General features: G+C 41.9%; 1 protein-coding gene across 3 annotated transcripts in view; it reads left to right on the top strand.

The window, feature by feature from the left end:
- The first annotated feature begins 12,494 nt into the window (after window positions 1-12,494).
- The window catches only part of baiap3 (BAI1 associated protein 3), a 32,169-nt gene continuing 20,673 nt past the window's right edge, over window positions 12,495-23,990 (top strand). For all 3 annotated transcript variants that reach the window (XR_006359421.1, XM_044018409.1, XM_044018410.1), the window contains exons 1-4: window positions 12,495-12,634; window positions 22,184-22,271; window positions 23,263-23,346; window positions 23,497-23,604. Coding sequence is in view for 2 of the 3 variants with exons in the window: in XM_044018409.1 (XP_043874344.1) it covers window positions 12,501-12,634; window positions 22,184-22,271; window positions 23,263-23,346; window positions 23,497-23,604 (414 nt within the window). In the remaining variant the exon portion in view is untranslated. The remainder of the gene's footprint in view (window positions 12,635-22,183; window positions 22,272-23,262; window positions 23,347-23,496; window positions 23,605-23,990) is intronic.

Genomic DNA, 23,990 nt, shown 5'->3' with positions numbered 1-23,990 from the left:
AAATGCATTTATTTTATTTAAGTTTCAAGTGAAGTAATATATATATATATATATATATATATATATATATATAGAAATATAATAAGCATATATATGAAAATGAAAAAAACAAACCCGGAAACACTGCGTAATAGCGGAACATGTCATCCTACAATTAACGGAGGTAAATACTCTTCCATTAAGAACGATAATTATACGTTTTCTGGTGGAAAAATACTCTTATTTTCTGGTGGAACAATGGTATATTTTATATTTTCCCCTCACTTCTGTGAGACCGATCACACTTCTGTCATGCCAAAGCGCAGACATAAAGTCTACAGGTGGGAATCACCTATCTGCGAAGGGATATGGAACAGTCCTACTGGCGGATTGAGCCAATCACTGTGACATATATCACAATTAACGAAGATTTAGACGACAGCGGACGTAAGTACAAAGTAGTTAAACACGAACAAATTAATAACCAACGTCAAATTATTATCTACAAATATAACAATTGTATAGAATTGATATGTGTTTATAACTTCTTTGTGCATGTGTTTTTAAGATGACTTCACCAAGCAAAATCCCGCCCATGTCGCAGGACCATGAAGGCCTGCAACTAAAACTGTCACTACTGGCGGTAAGGACATCATCAAACCTACTCACCAGAAAATGTGTTTTCAACTCAGTTGCAAATAACTACTTATTGAAACAAAAAATAATAAAGTATACATTAAAAAGTATTAAGCTGCTAATAACTATTCTGATACTCAACTAATTATGAATATTTGGATATGTTGGTGAACTAATAACATAATACATCACAAAACAACTCACTGACTGTCTTTAGCTACAATAGTTTATATTTATCCTGGAGTTGTTTAGGGCATTTGATAACTAACAATGTAAACGATAAAAATGATTACCTTACCAAACATAAATAAAATTGCATCAATATTTTTCAAACAAATGAATTTCCTTAATAAAAAAAAAACCCACTTAATTTACCATGATTTTGTGCCCAGTTCCCTGTAATCTACAGTGTTAATTCCAACTAAATGATGACATGACTTTTACCAGAACAATGTACTCCCTTGATTCATTCACATGAAATACTGCCATATTTTTGATATTTTGAGGGAAGACAGTATTGCATCAGCAACAGCCATGAAACTCATACACAAAAGTAAAAACAATTATAATTAAATTTGAATGAATGCATTAAATAATTAACCTAACTATAACATTTCCAAACTCACATTAAAATGACCATGAACATCACATAAAAATACTAGATAGATAGATACTTTATTGATCGCGAAGGAAATTCAAGACTCCATGAGTCCATGTGTTTTTCCTAATATACCAAATACCAACAAAAAATGCTAAATATCCAAAACCATGACAATAAACCTATCAAGACTATCAATATGCTTTTCCAGTTACATGTAAAATATGTGCATCGTTTCTTCTGTCTCAACAGTACTCATCCACGGACCCTGCAGTGCCAAGGCACATACTGGCAGCCAGGGTCCTGGATGTCTCCACCATAGTGGCAACTAAAATTAATACCCTCGAGAGAAGGCTGATGTCAGAGAAAAAAAAAAACGAATTCCTTGAAAATAAATTAAAAGAGGCCCAGAAGTGGATCACGGATGAGGAGGAGGCAATGGCTGGTTAGTACTAAAAACATAAAATATGCAATAATAAATGTATTTGACAACTCTCAAAACCTATTGATGAAAGAAAACATGTTTTGCAGGAGCCAGTGTTGAAGAAACCGAAGGCAGTAAGTTTTGTGTCAAACACAAACAAAAAGAATCATAAATATATCATTACAAATGCTTATTAATATAAATGTGTCTTTCATATTCACAGTGAAAATGTCTTCAGAAGAGGAAAAAAAAGAAGGTGAGACAAGCACAGAACTCAGTCTTGACAGAAATAAGCAATATAATGCAACAAAACTTAAAACAATTTAGTCTGAGGAAAAACACATGGACTCATAAGTAAAACTCTCTTTTTTTGCAGTGTCCCACGAATAAAAAAGTAAGTACTACAGTGTGCAAATCAATCCAAACAGAAAAACATGGACCTGACATATTTCTGATGCTAATTCTTTATTTCTTTTCTCCCTTTATAATACACTGACAACTCCTGAAAAGTAATGTTGAGTGTTTGAAAAAAAAATAAAGAAAAATACTGAACATGTGTTATTTTTTTATTGCAATAACTTAGAGTATTGAAACTTTTATAACAACTATTTCTGATGTGTTATATAATCTATTACAACTATCTGAACCACCTAAGGTGATAAAACCCCACACAGGAAATGTGAAATACATTTTCTAATCTATAAAATGAAACACAATCTTACAAAAGCTGCAACACCAGAATAATATTAAAAACAGATCAATATCACATAATGTGATAAGTTTATTTTTTGAAAAATAAACAATTGAAGTTATACAATATTGTTCTTACAAATATTGTTAGAGAAATGTGCTATTACAACCATTCAATCCTGTGTGATCATATGCAAAATATAACTTTTGTATTATAAAAAGGTGAATGAAACAGAAATTAAAATTTTATAGGTTAGAACAGTAGTTGAGAAGCTTGACACGGGAGTGGGAGATAATGGTTCAACTCACGTTATATAATTTTCTTTATATCGTAATATCAAGAATGTTGCAGCCCTCAATTTTGTACCTCAATTTTTAGGTCACTGATCATACATTGCTTCCATTAGCTCAGTTGAGAAAATGTTGGACTGATGCCACCATATCAAGTTCAATCCTGAGCTTATGTTTTTTCACTCCAAATGTGTAAGAAAGGCCGATATTTTCAATTTCTTAACTCCTGCGTGGCTTACATTTGGATACATTGCTATTCAACAATGATATTTGTGACAATAAGAATTTAATTATTATAAAACAGTGCAATTGTATGGAATTTTTACTGTTAAATAAGGTCACAATTGACTAGTATATGAAAGTATCTAATTTCAAAAACAGCTCCCCATGGTGTAGGCTTACAATATGCCATTTACAGTTTTTCATGCTGCTCTAAAAGGGATTGTTATATCCACCTAAAACTCAAGATGTGACACCCCAGACCCGCCCTGAACATGTCTACAAAAGATGACCTCCCAACAGGAAGAGGAACATCGAAAACAGAAAGTAAACTGTAACTTTGCAGTACATTGCCCAACCGGCTCCAAACTTCAAACAGGAGACCCCCACCCACTCTGATGAGGTTGTTGCCCACATCCCGGTGGCTCAACAGCCCGACATGCGCAGGGACGCGGCTGAAAATAACTAGTACTGAAAATAACTAGTAGTTACAGGACCTTCCCTGAACATGTTTACGGAGACGCCGTCGACCGAAAAGAAAGTCTGCCATTTTAAACAGGAAGTGCCCTATAACTTTGCCATACGTTGTCCAATTTGCACGAAACCTTATATGTGACACCAGGGACCTGTCCTGAGTATGTCTGTAAAAGGTCACCTCCCTACAGGAAGTGGAACGCCCGAAACAGGAAGTAAAGTCTTACACTGTCCGATTGACACAAAACTAGATATGTGAGTTACGGGACCTTCCCTGAACATGTTTCCAGAGACGAACAGGAAGTTGGCCATTTTAAACAGGAAGTGCCCGCTAACTTTGCCGTACGTTGTCCAATTTGCACGAAACCTTATATGTCACACCAGGGACCTGTCCTGAGCATGTCTGCAAAAGATGACCACCCAACAGGAAGTGGAATGCCCGAAACAGGAAGTAAACTCTAAGATTGTCCGATCTGCACAAAACTTGATATGTAAGACAAGGGAACTTCCCTGAACACGTTTACGGACGCGCATTTGACCGAACAGGAAGTCGGCCATTTTAAACAGGAAGTGCCCTATAACTTTGCCATACGTTGCCGATCCCCCCCGAAATTTGGATCGACATGTGCGGGGACGCCGCTGAAAATAACTAGTACTGAAAATAACTAGTACTGAAAATAACTAGTACTGAAAATAACTAGTACTGAAAATAACTAGTACTGAAAATAACTAGTACCGCGCGCGGTGAATGAACGGGTGAGAGCGCGAGGCGCGCGGGGAGCCGTGGCACACGGCGACTCGCGCGGGTCGGCTCGAACCCGTTCAGAACCGCGCGCGGTACTAGTTATTTTTATTCTTATTATTCCTTAAAGTAAATCGCCTTTTTGAGGCCTTTCCCATACCCCAAAACTCACAGATTTTTGTGACCGCATCAATCGTGGTGTAAATTTACGTCTGAAAAAGGTTCGGGGAATGTGCGTCGAAAATTGAATGTGGGAGGGGCCAATAAGTGCGGCGCCACCTGTCCAAATTCACCATGACCAACACAAATATCGCACATGCACGAAATTCGGTACACATGTGTAGTGGGTCAGGATGAAGAAAAAATTACATTATGACCATGATCCAAACCCAACAGGAAATCCGCCATCTTGGGTTGATTGGCCATTTTTGGCGATTTTGGCGAATTCGCAGCAATGGTATTTGAACTAACTCCTCCTAGAGTTTTCGTGCGATCACCTTCAAACTTGGTGAGGTCCCTGTGGACCAGTTGAGGAGCTCACGGTATCAAAAGTTTTTTCAAATGTCGCATGGCGCGCGAGATAGGGGGCGGCAAAGTTCGTGATGATTCTGATGTTTCGCATCAGAAAAACAAAACTCTTATAACTTTGCGATGGAAGGTCCGATCCGAACCAAACTTGCTACGATTGATGATGGGCCATGGCTGAAGACGTCTATGAAAAAACGGTGAAGTTTGAAAACAGCGCCTCCTTGTGGTGAAAGAAAATACACAAAAAAAAAGTTTTTTTACGATTTCGGGAATAACTTTTACACAGATAATCGTACCGCACTCAAAATTGGTGACAACAGTCAAAACACATGGTAGATGATGCGTGATCAATATGACGACAAATCGTTTAACGGTGTTGCCATGGCAACGACGCAAAGTCGGATTTTTGGGACAAAAAGTCAAACTGCTACAACTTCGCAAATCCTGGTCCGATCTGAACCAAACTTGCTAGGATTGATGATAGTCCGGCCCTTAAGACGTCTATATGAAAATATTAAATTTCGAAAACAGCGCCCCCTGGTGACAGCAGACAATATGACAGCTTGTATTTCAATTATCTCCTCCTAGAGCTTTTGTGCGATCACCTTCAAACTTGGTGAGATCAATGTGGACGAGTTGAGCATCAAAAGTTATCAAAAGCTTTTTAAAATATTGTATGGCGTAAGAGATAGGGGGCGCCAAAATTGGAGATAATAATAATTTTTCTCAACAGACAATGAAACTCTTATAACTTTGCGATGGAAGGTCTGATCCCAACCAAACTTGCTATAGTTGATGATGGTTAGTTCCTGAAGACGACTGTGTTGCTGAAACGGTACATTTTGAAAACAGCGCCTCCTGGTGGTGGTAGAAAATTCTAAAAAAACAAACTGTTACAACTTTGCCAATCCTGGTCCGATCTGAACCAAACTTGCAAGGATTGATGACAGTCCGGCCCTGAACACGTCTATATAAAAATATTAATTTTCAAATACAGCGCCCCCTGGTGACAGCAGACAGAATTACACTTATAGTTTTTGATGCTGCTCCAACAGGGATTGTTGTATCCACTTGAAACTTAGTATGTGGGACCCCAGACCCTTCCTCAACATGTCCGTAAAAGGTCACCTCCCTACAGGAAGTGGAACGCCCAAAACAGGAAGTAAAGTCTTACATTGTCCGATTGACACGAAACTAGATATGTGAGTTACAGGACCTTCCCTGAACATGTTTCCGGAGACGAACAGGAAGTCGGCCATTTTAAACAGGAAGTGCCCTCTAACTTTGCCGTACGTTGTCCGATTTGCACAAAACCTTATATGTGAGTTACGGGACCTTCCCTGAACATGTTTACGGAGACGCCGTTGACCGAACAGGAAGTCGGCCATTTTAAACAGGAAGTGCCCTCTAACTTTGCAGTACATTGTCCGATCTGCACAAAACCTTATATGTGACACCAGGGACCTGTCCTGAGCATGTCTGTAAAAGGTCACCTCCCTACAGGAAGTGGAACGCCCGAAACAGGAAGTAAAGTCTTACATTGTCCGATTGACACAAAACTAGATATGTGAGTTACGGGATCTTCCCTGAACATGTTTCCGGAGACGAACAGGAAGTTGGCCATTTTAAACAGGAAGTGCCCGCTAACTTTGCCGTACGTTGTCGATCCCCCCCGAAATTTGGATCGACATGTGCGGGGACGCCGCTGAAAATAACTAGTACTGAAAATAACTAGTACCGCGCGCGGTGAATGAACGGGTGAGAGCGCGAGGCACGCGGGGAGCCGTGGCACACGGCGACCCGCGTGGGTCGGCTCGAACCCGTTCAGAACCGCGCGCGGTACTAGTTATTTTCAGTACTAGTTATTTTTATTATTATTCTTATTATTCCCCCAAATGAATCGCCTTTTTGAGGCCTTTCCCATACCCCAAAACTCACCAATTTTTGTGACCGCATCAATCCTGGTGTAAATTTACGTCTGAAAAAGGTTCGGGGAATGTGCGTCGAAAATTGAATGTGGGAGGGGCCAATAAGTGCGGCGCCACCTGTCCAAATTCACCATGACCAACACAAATATCGCACATGCACGAAATTCGGTACACATGTGTAGTGGGGCAGGATGAAGAAAAAATTACATTATGACCATGATCCAAACCCAACAGGAAATCCGCCATCTTGGGTTGATTGGCCATTTTTTGGCGATTTTGGCGAATTCGCAGCAATGGTATTTGAACTAACTCCTCCTAGAGTTTTCGTGCGATGACCTTCAAACTTGGTGAGGTCCCTGTGGACCAGTTGAGGAGCTCACGGTATCAAAAGTTTTTTCAAATGTCACATGGCGCGCGAGATAGGGGGCGGCAAAGTTTGTGATGATTCTGATGTTTCGCATCAGAAAAACAAAACTCTTATAACTTTGCGATGGAAGGTCCGATCCAAACCAAACTTGCTATGATTGATGATGGGCCATGGCTGAAGACGTCTATGAAAAAACGGTGAAGTTTGAAAACAGCGCCTCCTTGTGGTGAAAGAAAATACACCAAAAAAAAGTTTTTTTACGATTTCGGGAATAACTTTTACACAGATAATCGTACCCCACTCAAAATTGGTGACAACAGTCAAAACACATGGTAGATGATGTGTGATCAATATGACGACGAATCGTTTAACGGTGTTGCCATGGCAACGACGCAAAGTCTGATTTTTGGGACAAAAAATCAAACTGCTACAACTTCGCAAATCCTGGTCCGATCTGAACCAAACTTGCTAGGATTGATGATAGTCCGGCCCTAAAGACGTCTATATGAAAATATTCAATTTCGAAAACAGCGCCCCCTGGTGACAGCAGACAGTATGACAGCTTGTATTTCATTTATCTCCTCCTAGAGCTTTTGTGCGATCACCTTCAAACTTGGTGAGATCAATGTGGACGAGTTGAGCATCAAAAGTTATCAAAAGCTTTTTAAAATATTGTATGGCGTACGAGATAGGGGGCGCCAAACTTGGAGATAATAATAATTTTTCACAACAGACAATGAAACTCTTATAACTTTGCGACGGAAGGTCTGATCCCAACCAAACTTGCTATAGTTGATGATGGTTAGTTCCTGAAGACGACTGTGTTGCTGAAACGGTACATTTTGAAAACAGCGCCTCCTGGTGGTGGTAGAAATTCTAAAAAAACAAACTGTTACAACTTTGCCAATCCTGGTCCGATCTGAACCAAACTTGCAAGGATTGATGACAGTCCGGCCCTGAACATGTCTATATGAAAATATTAATTTTCAAATACAGCGCCCCCTGGTGACAGCAGACAGAATTACATTTATAGTTTTTGATGCTGCTCCAACAGGGATTGTTGTATCCACTTGAAACTTAGTATGTGGGACCCCAGACCCTTCCTCAACATGTCCGTAAAAGGTCACCTCCCTACAGGAAGTGGAACGCCCGAAACAGGAAGTAAAGTCTTACATTGTCCGATTGACAATGAAACTAGATATTATGGAGTTAATGAATCTCCTCAGCCTGAGACGAACAGGAAGTCGGCCAGGAAGTGGCCATTTTAAGCAGGAAATGCCCTCTAACTTGCGATGCGTTGTCCGATTTGCCGTATATATGAGTTGCGGGACCTTCCCTAATGTTCACGAGCGCCGTTGGCGAACGGAAGTCGGCCATTTTAAGCAGGAAGTGCCCTCTGCAGTACATTGTCCGATCTGCACAAAACCTTATATGTGACACCAGGGACCTGTCCTGGTATGTCTGTAAAGTCACCTCCCACCACAGGAAGTGGAGCAGCCGAGCAGGAAGTAAGTCTTACATTGTCCGATTGATACAAAACTAGATATGTGAGTTCACGGGCCTTCCCTGAACATGTTTCCCAGAGGCGAACAGGAGTTGGCCATTTAAACAGGAAGTGCCATGCTTTACCCGTCACGTTATCCAATTTACACAAAACCTTATATGTCACACCAGGGACCTGTCCTGAGCATGTCTGCAAAAGATGACCACCCAACAGGAAGTGGAATGCCCGAAACAGGAAGTAAACTCTAAGATTGTCCGATCTGCACAAAACTTGATATGTAAGACAAGGGAACTTCCCTGAACACGTTTACGGACGCGCCGTTGACCGAACAGGAAGTCGGCCATTTTAAACAGGAAGTGCCCTATAACTTTGCCATACGTTGCCGATCCCCCCCGAAATTTGGATCGACATGTGTGCGGACGCCGCTGAAAATAAGTTGTACTGAAAATAACTAGTACTGAAAATAGCGCTTAGTACGGCTGGCGGTGAATGAGGTGGCGGGGCGTGGCTGCCGGCGACCGGCGTGTGACTGGGCTTCCGGTTCAGAACAGCAGTACAAATCCAATAATAGCCGATATTATTCCCCCAAATAGATAAGCCTTTTTGAGGCCTTTCCCATACCCCAAAACTCACCTGATTTTTTGTGACCGCATCGTCTGGTGTAAATTTCGTCTGAAAAAGGTTAGGAAGTAATAAGTGAAAATTGAATGTGGGAGAACCCAACTTGGCGCCTGTCCAAATTCTACTTATTTAACACAAATATCGCACATGCACGAAATTCGGTACACATGTGTAGTGGGTCAGGATGAAGAAAAAATTACATTATGACCATGATCAAAACCCAACAGGAAATCCGCCATCTTGGGTTGATTGGCCATTTTTTGGCGATTTTGGCGAATTCGCAGCAATGGTATTTGAACTAACTCCTCCTAGAGTTTTCGTGCAATCACCTTCAAACTTGGTGAGGTCCCTGTGGACCAGTTGAGGAGCTCACGGTATCAAAAGTTTTGTCAAATGTCACATGGCGCGCGAGATAGGGGGCGGCAAAGTTCGTGATGATTCTGATGTTTCGCATCAGAAAAACAAAACTCTTATAACTTTGCGATGGAAGGTCCGATCCAAACCAAACTTGCTATGATTGATGATGGGCCATGGCTGAAGACGTCTATGAAAAAACGGTGAAGTTTGAAAACAGCACCTCCTTGTGGTGAAAGAAAATACACCAAAAAAAAGTTTTTTTACGATTTCGGGAATAACTTTTACACAGATAATCGTACCGCACTCAAAATTGGTGACAACAGTCAAAACACATGGTAGATGATGTGTGATCAATATGACGACAAATCGTTTAACGGTGTTGCCATGGAAACGACGCAAAGTCGGATTTTTGGGACAAAAAATCAAACTGCTACAACTTCGCAAATCCTGGTCCGATCTTAACCAAACTTGCTAGGATTGATGATAGTCCGGCCCTAAAGACGTCTATATGAAAATATTCAATTTCGAAAACAGCGCCCCCTGGTGACAGTAGACAATTTGACAGCTGGTATTTCAATTATATCCTCCTAGAGCTTTTGTGCGATCACCTTCAAACTTGGTGAGATCAATGTGGACGAGTTGAGCATCAAAAGTTATCAAAAGCTTTTTAAAATATTGTATGGTGTACGAGATAGGGGGGCGCCAAAATTGGAGATAATAATAATTTTTCACAGCAGACAATGAAACTCTTATAACTTTGCGATGGAAGGTCTGATCCCAACCAAACTTGCTATAGTTGATGATGGTTAGTTCCTGAAGACGACTGTGTTGCTGAAACGGTACATTTTGAAAATAGCGCCTCCTGGTGGTGCTAGAAAATTCTAAAAAAAGAAACTGTTACAACTTTGCCAATCCTGGTCCGATCTGAACCAAACTTGCAAGGATTGATGACAGTCTTGCCCTGAACACGTCTATATGAAAATATTAATTTTCAAATATGGCGCACAAGATAGGGGGCGGCAAAGTTCGTGATGATTCTGATGTTTCGCATCAGAAAAACAAAACTCTTATAACTTTGCGATGGAAGGTCCGATCCAAACCAAACTTGCTACCATTGATGATGGGCCATTGCTGAAGACGTCTATGAAAAAACGGTGAAGTTTGAAAACAGCGCCTCCTTGTGGTGAAAGAAAATACACCAAAAAAAAGTTTTTTTACGATTTCGGGAATAACTTTTACACAGATAATCGTACCGCACTCAAAATTGGTGACAACAGTCAAAACACATGGTAGATGATGCGTGATCAATTTGACGACAAATCGTTTAACGGTGTTGCCATGGCAACGACGCAAAGTCGGATTTTTGGGACAAAAAATCAAACTGCTACAACTTCGCGAATCCTGGTCCGATCTGAACCAAACTTGCTAGGATTGATGACAGTCCGGCCCTAAAGACGTCTATATGAAAATATTCAATTTCGAAAACAGCGCCCCCTGGTGACAGCAGACAATATGACAGCTTGTATTTCAATTATCTCCTCCTAGAGCTTTTGTGGGATCACCTTCAAACTTGGTGAGATCCATGTGGACGAATTGAGCATCAAAAGTTATCAAAAGCTTTTTAAAATATTGTATGGCGTAAGAGATAGGGGGCGCCAAAATTGGAGATAATAATAATTTTTCTCAACAGACAATGAAACTCTTATAACTTTGCGATGGAAGGTCTGATCCCAACCAAACTTGCTATAGTTGATGATGGTTAGTTCCTGAAGACGACTGTGTTGCTGAAACGGTACATTTTGAAAACAGCGCCTCCTGGTGGTGGTAGAAAATTCTAAAAAAACAAACTGTTACAACTTTGCCAATCCTGGTCCGATCTGAACCAAAGTTGCTGGGATTGATGACAGTCCGGCCCTGAACACGTCTATATGAAAATATTCATTTTCAAATACAGCGCCCCCTGGTGACAGCAGAAAGAATTACATTTATAGTTTTTGATGCTGCTCCAACAGGGATTGTTGTATCCACTTGAAACTTAGTATGTGGGACCCCAGACCCTTCCTGAACATGTCCGTAAAAGGTCACCTACCTACAGGAAGTAGAACGCCCAAAACAGGAAGTAAAGTCTTACATTGTCCGATTGACACGAAACTAGATATGTGAGTTACGGAACCTTCCCTGAACATGTTTCCGGAGACGAACAGGAAGTTGGCCATTTTAAACAGGAAGTGCTCTCTTACTTTGCCGTTCATTGTCCGATTTGCACGAAACCTTATATGTCACACCAGGGACCTGTCCTGAGCATGTCTGCAAAAGATGACCTCCCAACAGGAAGTGGAATGCCCGAAACAGGAAGTAAACTCTAAGATTGTCCGATCTGCACAAAACTTGATATGTAAGACAAGGGAACTTCCCTGAACACGTTTACGGACGCGCATTTGACCGAACAGGAAGTCGGCCATTTTAAACAGGAAGTGCCCTATAACTTTGCCATACGTTGCCGATCCCCCCCGAAATTTGGATCGACATGTGCGGGGACGCCGCTGAAAATAACTAGTACTGAAAATAACTAGTACCGCGCGCGGTGAATGAACGGGTGAGAGCGCGAGGCGCGCGGGGAGCCGTGGCACACGGTGACTCGCGCGGGTCGGCTCGAACCCGTTCAGAACCGCGCGCGGTACTAGTTATTTTCAGTACTAGTTTTTTTTATAATTGTACAACCGTGTTTTTGTGACATGGCTATTATGCAGGTCTCTGCTTGCCATGGCTTCCTAATTTGCATATCTTGTACAAAGTGTGGTCCTATAAATAAAGGTCAAGTGACTATGAGCTCAGAGAGTAAAAGGTGGGAGATAAATTGCATGTCCCCCGGCACCAGGAAGACTCGGACTGAGCTAAAACACATCTTGTGCTGAGGAAGAGTGTAATTATGTTAAAAGAGAAGGGGAGTGGGGGATGGATCAGGCCAAAAACACCTTGGATTGAATGTATTCCTAGAAAGAGGTGGCTGTATAAAATTGAAACCCACTGTTAAACGTACTTTGACTCACTTTTCCTAGAATAGCGCTTGTGAATTACTCCTTCACGTCAAACGCAGTGTGGAGTGACTGGTTCTTTGTGTCACCTCTGGCAGTGAAACACCATGACGACGCTTCTGGACCTCAAGAGCAGTGTGCTGCGGCAGGTGCAGCGGAGCCAGTCGCTGAGGAGCCGACGGGAGACTCCGCCCTCGGCCGGCAGCCCCCTCACACCATATCCCGAGCCCTTACCTCGCAGGTGAGTCGTTAGCGTTAGCACACATTTATGCTAAGATATTACTTTGAAGTGCTGAGGTCTTATGCTGTACAACTGATTAGAAATGAGGTTTTCCATGGTTTGCAACGATTATCCGACGTTGTACCTATTTAATTGAAACTCCACCTCTAAAAAATGTTCGATAAATCCAATGCACTATAGGAAGTGCTGGGGGCAGTAGTAGTATACATCAACTGCATTCTGAACCAACAAAGAAGAACAAAGGATGAAATGGGGCCTATATTTCAACAATGACTGATTCACCGAATGCAATTGCACTTATTACATGAAGAAAACATACAATTAGAAACAAAGCATTGCTTCCTCGTAGTAAAATAGTCCGTTAGCTTGGGTGTTGAAATGCGACCATACCAATTGAGCGCATCTCCCACCAAACTAAATGATGTTTTATACATTTACACTCAGAAAAATATCACACTGCTGTGAGGAGGGAGAATAACAAGCCAGTAAACAATGAGATTGGAGCAGTTATATTATATTATTATATGACCATTGTTAAACTCAAGGCAGCAGAGGTTACACTGTCTCCTTCACCTCACATATATTGATGTTAATAAGAAAAACAGATTCCATTGTTGCTGGGATGTCTCTGACAAGTAACATGTGTAAATTGAATGGAATTCTGCGCATTGATACATACCAGGCTCTCTATGTCTTTAGTCCCTAGCAACAGTCTTTTACAGCTGGTATAGAATAGTACCAAAATAAATGGCCACAACCATTCCATTCTTTGGTACCCAGAGCAAAAAGGTAAGGTACATTTAGACCAGTGGTACTCTATTATTTTCTGTCATGCCCCCCCCCCAGAGGACGGAAATGTTTTCATGCCCCCCGAATTGAAATACTATTGAGAACCTGATCATTTTTATTTATTTATCTGCATAAATTTATCTTGATTTATCTTGTCCTGCCCTGCCCCCCACACCCTCCTAACCCCCGGGGGGCCCCCACTACTTGAGAAGTAGTGATTTAGACCAGCTCCACCCATCAGTCAGCTGACTGAGTGCCAGAAAAACTTAAATGCCTTATGACTGGTGTAAACATCCTATGAAACATCCCACTAACAGCCACAAATGGCACTTATCCATCACACAGTTCTAGCACTACTCGACTCTGTTTTTTTGTTTTTTTGTTTTTCCATTCGCGATAGTACCTGGAACCTGGTGCTTTTATGGTATCTGCTCTGGGGAGGTTCCAAGCGAGCTGAGTTGATACTAAAATATGACATCAACAGACCGCCGGCCACTGATTGGTCAGAGAGTTTCGTCACTGGAAGAGTCATGAGCGCCGAACAATGCCAAACTGTAGATAAGTTAGAAAGATTAAACATCTTGAAACATTTAGCAAGGACATTTCTAAAATCTCACTATTCAATAGAGGAGTCTGGTGTATGTAGCGACAGCACTGCCGAAAGCTGGGGTGAATCAAAACCCGTTCAGCCGTATTTTAATTCAGTCAGACTGTGTCAGACGCATACAGGAAGTACTGAACGATTCTGTGAATAAATCCTTTTATTGAACTGATTCTAATGATTCAGTTACACCGAAAACAACCGCTTTGACCGTCCATGTTGAGGAGGTACAATAAAGTAATGGAAAACAACATGCCTGATACCAGACCTGATACAAGAGTCGAGAAGAGTAGTTCTAGAAGTATATAAAGTAAATGCGCCTCAACCCAGCAGGAAACAAAGCTGCTGGATAACCTCCTTTGTTGTCTGTTGCCTTGGGTTTGATGTAATCTTTTGTTGTCGTCGCACCAGTATGACATCACGCGACCTGGTCATCGGGTACTACCAAACCATACCATACCATACTGTACCAAACCAAAGCGTACCATGATGGAAACAAACTCCAAACTCTTTTGACGAGTTACGATGTATGTTCTGCTTCTACTTATCTGCTGATTCAGTGTCAGACACAAATTCAGACAATGGGAAAGTAATAGGAGGCAGATTGTTGCCATCATGGGCATTTAATAGCCTCACTAATCATTATTTGGGAAAATTGAATTGCTAGGTAGCTGAGGATTTAGCATCACATGCTCATTAGCAATAATTCTTGTCTGTTATTAATCTATTTTCCTCTCTGCTTAAGCTGCAGCTCATCATTTCTTGTCACCGGCGTTTTTAATGTGGCTGGCATTTATTCCACAGTTGTGACTTGCTGTGAGGAGGCCATGCACAAGCTACCCCTCCCCAAAGGAAACATCTCCTCGCTATTACATGCACAGTCAGGCTCTGAGGGGATCACAAATGCTGCTCTCTTGTATATCGGTTTACGCCGCATGGTTCTAATGTCCTCACGTCTCCTTCAACAACATAGTACAGCACACTTCTCTCTCTGACTTGAGTGATACATCTTTTTTTGCATCACGAACCAGAAGAGCAAACCACTTCTTTTTTACACGTTTGTGTATGCGTTCCAGTGTGTATTTGTACTGTATGTGTACGCGTTAAAATACGTTTTTTTCTGTCACTTTGGCTGACCTTTGTTGTCATGGTTACGGTCATAAACACACAGCAATGGTTGTGGAAAGTTTGCAGATAAAAGAAACAAAAAATGAATCAATGTCCTCGTCCATCTTTATTTAATGTTACGTGATTTACGTCGCAAGTACTCGCACCGATAGAGGTCTATTATCATTATTATTATTATCATTATTATTATTATTATTATCATTATTATTGTTGTTGTTGTTAGTGAAGACAATCTGTAGGGTTTTTTGGTGAGAACATTTCTCAATTGATGATGAAAGTAACTGTTTATTGTTACCATACATTTGCCAAATCCACCTTTCGTAGCATCCACATAATCATAGATCTGTGGCTGTGTCAATATGAATCCTTCATAGTTTAGGTAAAGATAATTAGTAACACTGACAGAATGAGTATTTCGACTCATTTTGACCTTGTGTTTTTATTTTCTATGTACACTTACTGTATGTATGTGAGTTGTCTGTACGTACTTGTATTTGTATAAATGTGTGTCCACTGTAAGGCCTTTTTGTAAATATACTGTAACCATGTATTTGTATGTGCGCCGTGTGTCCGTTTATTTTCTGTCGTTGTCTTACAACTTTCTGTAATGTCTTGAATAATGTCATGTGTTTACTTGTCTGCTTTGTCCTTGTGCTCTTAAAAAATAAACTGGTCTTAAGTGGATTATGTTGCCTGGTCTGGATCTTGTCTGATCCTTTCCAATGTTTTTATTTTAGTTTTTTGCTTCGTGGCACAGGTAAAATCAAGAAGCTGGAATTTTTTTTTTTTTTTTTTTTCATCACTCTTGTTTTGAAGCTTCATCTGAAGCCAAAAGTAATAGTATGAACCTGAGGTTTCTATAGCAACCTAAAGACAGGCTGCTACCACCACGATGTGAACTTATACTTGTAATGACGACCATGTCTATTTTTAACCGCGGAAGATAACCTTAGATGCTGTGTTGACGACTGATCAATTTTGGATTTGAAAGACGCTAACACTAACCAACCTATTTCTTTTGTCATTTGCATGCTTTATTTAATATCCATACAGTATAGAACGCTACCTCTCGATGGCTTATTTTATATTTTTTAATTATGTTGAATCTGCTCCATAGGACCCTATTTGTGTCCTCTGAAGGATAATTTAAACAGTCAGTATCTCACCTCTTTCTCATTTCCTATTCCATCTCCCCAGTGTTGCAGCCCTCACACTGAGCGTCAGCCGTGCACATACTCTGAGCACTCATCATTAGAGGCTGTTGATCTTTGTTATCCTCTCAGACTGCCGCTGACCAGCCTGGACTCCCACTTTAATTGAGAATTTGCAAACGAGGCCATGTAGATTTGGGCCACTCCGTCCACAGTTGTTGACCCCGCACCAGTCGGTCGTCCCCGCTAAGCTCTCTGCGCAGCGAATGGCACAATGGAGGTGAAACATGTTTGATTGAAATGAGCAGAGTGTGGTTTCGAGCCTTCATTGTGGTTGGGATGTGGTGTTATATTCACAAGACGCTAAAGTAAAGGGAAAGGGAATTACATTGAAAGTGATCGCGTGACTTATTTTTGTTTTATTCCACTTCCATCCTTTTCAACAGCGGTGACCTTTATATTACACACATGACTTTATTGGATTTTGAATCCTGAGCTTGGCGCAGACTCATTTATGAATTCCACTCCTCGGTTTAATTTGATTGAATATCTCATATTTGCCTAATCAGTGCGGAGTAACAATTTGAAATGACACTAAAGAGGATTTAAAGGATTCTGCTTTGTCAGCTGGTTTCATCTTGTTTCTTACGTGCCCCCCAACTCCCTCTGCTCATTTCATTTTATATTAGAAATCCAACTTTTCAGTCAAGCTACAGTATTCTCTGTTGTTCAAGTCTGTTGTTCGTTGTCTGACAAAAATCACTGTACGCCACGCATGTTACATATGTAGTGCTGAAGCCACAGAGTGTTCTATTTGAGCTGTCTTCTCATATGAACAGTGATTCTCTGAATCAGACCCGATGGTCCAGACATCAGTGGATTACCTACAGTTGACAGTTGCCCTTTCCCACATGCAGTGCACAACTTGAGAGCGTCTGTGTGAGACATTTTTTTTTCAACCCACTCGAAATATTTCATTAGGCTTTCAGAGCAGGGTGGAGACATGGCCAGACATAACACAGCCTCCGTACCGAGCGTGTGGCAGTTCATTAGATTCCGTCGTTATAAAGTCCACACGCACTGCTCCTCGTCGAAAAACAGTTCAGGGCTGAACCGCAGGTGTAAAAGCAGCTTTGGACTGTCACAATCCGTCCGACTGGGTAAAAAAAAAAGGTGCTGTGCCACTTGCAGGACTGAACAGAAAAGAGGTGTGGCCCACTCAGATCATTACTGTCAAGTGTCTTACGGAGAGTAGACGACGCCAAGTTGGGCATGTTCTCATCCGTGGGTGATACCTTAAATAAAAAGAGAGCTGCACTCAATACCAATCAGGTTGACTGGGAAATAATGTCAGGAGGGTCCTCACGGGTCCTTCAGAAAGAATTCAGGGCCCTTGAAAGTTTTTCACAATTCATCTGAATAGACATGTGTCATTGAAAGTGCTTGAATTTTGTGGCAGAAAAAATTTAAGTTGATATTTGTCTCCCTTGTTTGTTTACGACTCTACCTACTGCTCCATTGCTTGATTCTTCGTTGCCCTCCCATCTTTAGCTGTGTCACCACATTGAATTTGAGGGGATTGGTCCTGGAAAGACCTTGAATGTGATGTCAACCAACCACTGTCCACCGTAACATTATTACATTTGAGCAAAAAGCTATTGGAGCTTCCTCCTTACTCCGTCACTTAGTTCCTGTTGAGAGAGTGTTTATTCCATCCTATTCTATTGAGTGTCATGACTACTCTAACACTAACAGAACTGTTAATAAAGTAACAATTATACGTTATAATAAAATCTGACATTTGTGGAGAATTGAGAGGGGTGTGGCCATTATGTAACAGCCCTATTACATGGTCTGTCACCAGGAGGAGCCCTGACTTGTGTGTTGATTAACCAAAGCATGTGTTTACTAGAGATGAATCGATACCCTTACATCCGATGTCACAACCTTAAAGCAGATCTATTTTCTCTACAGAGCTCCCCCTACAGTTTTGGAGTACATATTTAAACGACACCCCTGTGAACATCCATACATCCATTGTCTAGCACTTTATCCTCACTGTCTCAACTTCACGAGACCTCCTGATTCTGAGGATTTTGCTCGGCAGTTTATCTGCTAACCGACAGTAGGGGGAGTGGAGACAGAAAGACATTTAAAATCCCGGTAGAAATCCCGCATGGTTCCATTTTAAGTGTCTACCAATATCGAATTGCACGTACTGGTTTTGCATCTTTCTTCTTTTCACTTAAAATAAGTCCAAACAGCTCACACATCCCCATGGTGCCAGCCAAAATCACAATTCCGGGGGGGCTTCAAAACAGAAGTTCAGGCTCTTCTTTTATTTTCCCAGAGCGTGTGGAAAAATTGCCCTTTATTGCTTGATTTCAAATAGCTCAAGCTCTCGCTCAGCCGTTGTACCACTCGGCGAGGAAGTATAAACTGTGAAACACAATTGGGAAACACCCGGGAGGATCCGGGTTGGAAATAATTTCACACCAGGCCGCTGTTCAAGTCTGTCAGTATGCCGATCTGCAGGAGACGGCTGGTCCTTTCACAAGCTATTGAATGGAGGGATGGGGTTTGAGCTGTCGCGACTGACGCTGTCTCTTCACCTGTTGTGTTCTAGTGCTTGACCAAATGTGTAATTAAAGTTAAAACCCAAGTGTCTGGTGTGCAGTATTGTAGTGAAGTTTGGCTCCTGTCATGGACACCCTCGGTTACGATTGGAGCTGAAGGTTGATATTAGCCACTGACAACCGTGACTAACCCGATTAAAAAAAATCCACTTTTTTCATTAGAACGCTTACAGACGTCACAATGTCTTTCATGCTGCACACGACAGTGATGTCTGCACTATTAATTACTATGTATGCACTGCCATATTGTATTGGAGTGTGGAGTGAGAGCCCGCTGTCACCTTCACACTCCACATTAGCGCAGTGTTTAAAAACATAATTCTGTCAGATGGAAGAAGTTCACAGTGTTTTCTATTTATGTGTTCCTGCTGATTTACTCTAAAAATGGAGAACTATATTGTAATTGAAGTGTTTGAATGTTTGAAGGACCTGTTTCCTAGCAACATCATATCAGTTTGTTATTCTGGTCGAGTGTGTGTGTGTGTGTGTGTGTGTAAGAGAGGGATGGAGACAGAGACAGAGTTTTAAAATCAAAATTAACTGTTCTTTCAATATCCAGGCTTTATTTTCTGCTCGTGAACACATCATTCCACAACTTGACGCAAAGGATCCCAGACTGTTTTGGCAAATGCTCACGCTGTTTTGACTGATCGACATATTTTCTGAAAGGGGAAAAAAATGCCTTGGATGAAAATAGATGTGGTGGGAATTGAGTCTCATAGCGCAAGCATCACAATCAAACGAGGGTTATTTTGTACCACACGTGCAAATGAAACCTCAGATCTCTTCAGGGGGAGCGGGGTTTATTTGTGGAGTCGTTCACAGACGGAAGCCTGAAGCTTTTAAACACGCTGTTTCAGATGAGAGAGGAGGGACAAAAACAACTACCCTTTTTGTTGAGTTGTTTAATTTTAGCAACAGTCATGCAACAACGGCACCTGTAAAGTTAAGCAGTGAAGTATTGAGTATCTTCAAATTGATAGGTAGGTCAGTAGTTGGATGGATGGAAATTCTTTGCAAAGTTGAGAGTAGAGAGAGTTTTTTTGGACAGTTCTTCCATAAATCCAGAATAATCCACAGATTAATGGCTGGTTGGAAGTAACTCTGTAAACTGTGTTGGTGTCCATTCATTTGCACTCTATTCTCCTTTTTAATGATTACATTGTACCATGAATCAAGGACTAATTAAAGGTTCCAGCAAGTGGCTTTTAATTAAATGCATCCACCTCTTCATGTGCTACGGTTTTGACGCCGCCAGTGCAAACCTGACCAGCTCTCCCAGCATGGCTGCCATTAGTCTTCATCAATGCCTCAGGGGTTTGCCATCCGCTCCCCCCCGCCATGGTGAGAGTCAGTGGGTGCCGGCATGGGCTGCCACACGCCCGCTGTGATGCGATGACGCTAATAAAGGAGCGTGACGGGGGCCCCTGTGGACGACTCTTCTGCATAATGTAGTGGGGAGGGCATGAAGACATGAGGAAGGAGGCTGAAGCCGGGAGGGTGGGGATAGTGGAGCGAGGTGAGGATTTGTAGGCAGATGGCACGACGGAGCTGATCACGATGGTTGTGCCGCCGCTCAAGTCGGGAGTTGCAGTCTGCCCTGGCGATTTCTATACAGGCCACGGAGGGTGGATGAAAGTGGTGGGCACTGGCGCTGGCAGTGGTAATTGTAGGGGGGGGATTCCCAAGGTGTTGAGCCCAGCTTTTCCCTCCCCAAATGTGTCTGCATCACCATGACAACTGCGGCTGGCGGGAGTCCGGGAATTCACTCGCACCTGGAGGAAACGGAAAACATCATTTGCATTTTGCACACAGCCCCGCTCATCATCATAGTAGATTAACTTGCTGCATGCACAGTGCAGACATGTTAACGTGGACCAGTATGTGTGTGTGTGTGTGTGTGTGGGGCATCAGATAAGAACGTGATTGACAGATAATAAAAAAAAGTCAATTGCCTCCAGGAGTCCAGTAGCCCATCGTGAGCAGGAAACAGATCATGTTTACTCAAGTGTGTGCCAGAAAAATAAAAATGGATCACTCAGTACGTTGCCATGCACAGTTAAGTCACGCTAAGCCATTTAATTGGATTACTGTCCTTGTCCCAGTACACAAACACTCGCAGGGAATCGATTTATTGAATGAAGTGTGTCCGTCTGCGCGAGGCTCGGTGGAGATGTGCCCCCATTTCAGCTTGTTAGTATTAGTCGGTTTCCTGTTGACCTATGCACCTTACTCCTGGGGGCGCTACGGGAGAAAATGATTGTGGAAGAAACTTCCAGAGCAGAAGTTGAAGCGGCTGTAAACTAGGAACGCGGCTTCAGGATGACACTGTTGAGGGAGACTGGTGATGAGGGAGACTAAGGCTCTCGCTCGGCTCTCTTTGTCTGACTTTAAATAAATACGCGAAAGCGACTGACCTATTGTTTTGCCGTGGAAATACAGCAGTTACTGAACTCCCAACTGCATTATCTGGCTGTGTTAATCCAACAAATAACAAGTATTTTAAACCTCTTCTTTTAGTCGAAATGACACGATAATTAGTTTTTTTTTTTTTTTTCCTAATGTCATGTAAGTAAAGAAAAGTTAGATATGTTCATGTTATTATGAACTACAGACTTGTGTATAATAACTAAACATTTCATTTTATGTTATAACTTGCTTTTGGCTACGTTTAAATTGGATTACAAAGATTGGGATATCCAAAAAACATGAAACATGTTATAACATGAAACATTAGGCAAGGCAGCTTTATTTATATGACATATTTCATACACAAAGGCAACTTATTAATACAGAGTACAGAGTAATACAAGAAGAAAGAAACCAAAACGTTAGACTACAATGGAGCATCAAACGACGTTCAGACAAGGTTATTTGTCACCATCATGTGAAAATGTCTTCTTTTAACATTTGATTGTAACCTTAAAAGTTTCCACATTGTTATGTAATACTGACTCATTTCAATTTCCCTGGCATGACAGGGAATTCGCTTCCATCAGTGACAGATGCTCCTCCGTGGTGTCTGTAAACAGGACGCAGTCCTAACGTCTTTGAAACCCACAGTGTTTTCACTTCCTCTCCAGAAATATTCTGATGCCACACTGATTTGTACAACACGCTTGTCGCCTCAGTCTTTCTTTCTTTCTTTCTTTCTTTCTTCCTTGTAAATTCACATCTTTTTTCCCAAGTGTTTCCATCTCTATCTTTAGAGCTGACTTGTCAATCAGCTCCCTCTTCTTGGCAGGATTTCCGAGGAGAGCGCGGAGTTCTTTGAGCGCATGAACGCTGTCCTCCAGAAGCAGGAGAACATGCTGCGGGCCGCGGACGCCGAGGTAACCGACCACACACCCGCCCACCCCCTCCCGCCCCAAGTCCCCTACATTTCTGTGTGTTGCACTGTCGATGAACATGCAGTGAGTGCAGCTCCAGCAGCTCACCGCCGGGGCCAACGTGACGTCTTTGGACAGAAGGGCCGGGGTTGAGTTGGGTGCTCTAGAAGACTGGAAGCTCAGCTGTGACAAGCTGCTGTCAGCATCTATGTTCAGCTCCTCCTGCTGCTGCCGCCACCGCTAACAAGGCGACGGCGCTTCAGCGACGTGTTTACTCGGAGTTTTGACGACTTCATTTGCCAAAGGGGAGAAAAAAAAAAGGAACATAAGAGCAAAGTGTCCTGCATCAAAACATAAGGAACGGTCACACCACATGTTGAGTTTTCTTGACTGTGTTCCATGTTTTTTATTGGCCAACTGATGCATATGTGCTGGCCAGAGATATTTGGTTTTACTTCATAGTTTTCTTCTATTCCGTGCGATTTTCAGTAGATCTTATTGATATTAATTTTGATAAAGACATATGAGGAAGCATTGGCTGTATTTTCTGTGCATACATGGGTAAATACAGGCATAAGCTATGACTACTAATTTTGGGATGTGTTAAAGATTTGGTTTTTTTTTGGTCGGTGTCGATAAACTAAAAAGTGAGGAAAAGGTTAAATGACGTGTAAGTCAACAATTGTTTGTAGTTTTCGCATCAAAAGAGAGATTTCCACTCTAAAGTCATCGTGTGGTTTCTATGCAACACTGAAACAAAAAGGAACTGTAATAGTAATTGGTTCTGTTACTTCATAAAGCTGATGTCAGTAAAGACAGACATTGGATTAGAATGTAAAATGACGCAGTCGCTATATATAAACGAGGAGGCAGCCAGAGAAATAAAACAAAGTCAACAACGACAACAATGCACGGTCGGGTGATTCCCATGTGACCTTATCATTTCCTCTCGCTGGTGTTTTTTGGTGAAACTGTGTTGTGTGTAACCTCACAGTGTCAAAGAGGAGCCTGCACTGTGCCGCCGCCCCAGGAACACGTGGACCAGGCCTTCATCCCCGACAGAATCAGCAGGACGGAGGTGTGTCCGCTCAACTTTTCCATTTTCCATCGCATCCTTAACGGGATTAAATCATGGTCATGTTTCTGTTGTTGTTTTTGTTGTGTTTTGTCTAATCCTTTTGCTTTTGATGTGCATGTACATTTGATGTACGCGTGTGTTTTCATGCAGCTGGACCTGCTTTATGAGGAAGCTGTGTACACGGTGGTCAACAGGGTCGGCGTGCCTTCAGCGGAGCACGTGAAAAGTGACGAAGAGCTGTTCACATACTTGCCCAAGGTATATCCGTCCGTATCTGCTGTATCTATGTATGTTGACGTCAGAAGAAAACAAGCTCAGCGTCGCTGATTTTCGCCTCACGCGGAGAGTGTTTGTCGGCCGTGAGGCTGTGAAAATCAGAGCAGATGTTCTCGCCTCATACCTGATTAAACATCAAAGCCGAGTCACACAGAGTGTTGATATTCAGCTGTGATGATACATTCGTTCTCGGGTGAAGGACCTCGGCCTCTTGTCTGGAGTTAATCTTCTGTTTATTTCAAGATGTTTGTTTCCAGCCGGTCAGGAGCTAAACTAAAGAACCAAAGGAAAAAAAAAAAAGGCAGTCAGGTTGAGGAAGAACACTTTCATGACCTGAAAGCTGAGAGTTTCCGTGGTTGTGCATAAGC

This window comes from Solea senegalensis, unplaced genomic scaffold (genome assembly GCF_019176455.1).
Source record: "Solea senegalensis isolate Sse05_10M unplaced genomic scaffold, IFAPA_SoseM_1 scf7180000017154, whole genome shotgun sequence".
Taxonomy (NCBI): domain Eukaryota; kingdom Metazoa; phylum Chordata; class Actinopteri; order Pleuronectiformes; family Soleidae; genus Solea; species Solea senegalensis.
Note: the sequence above shows the minus strand (reverse complement) of the source record. Positions and strands in the feature narration are given on the sequence as shown.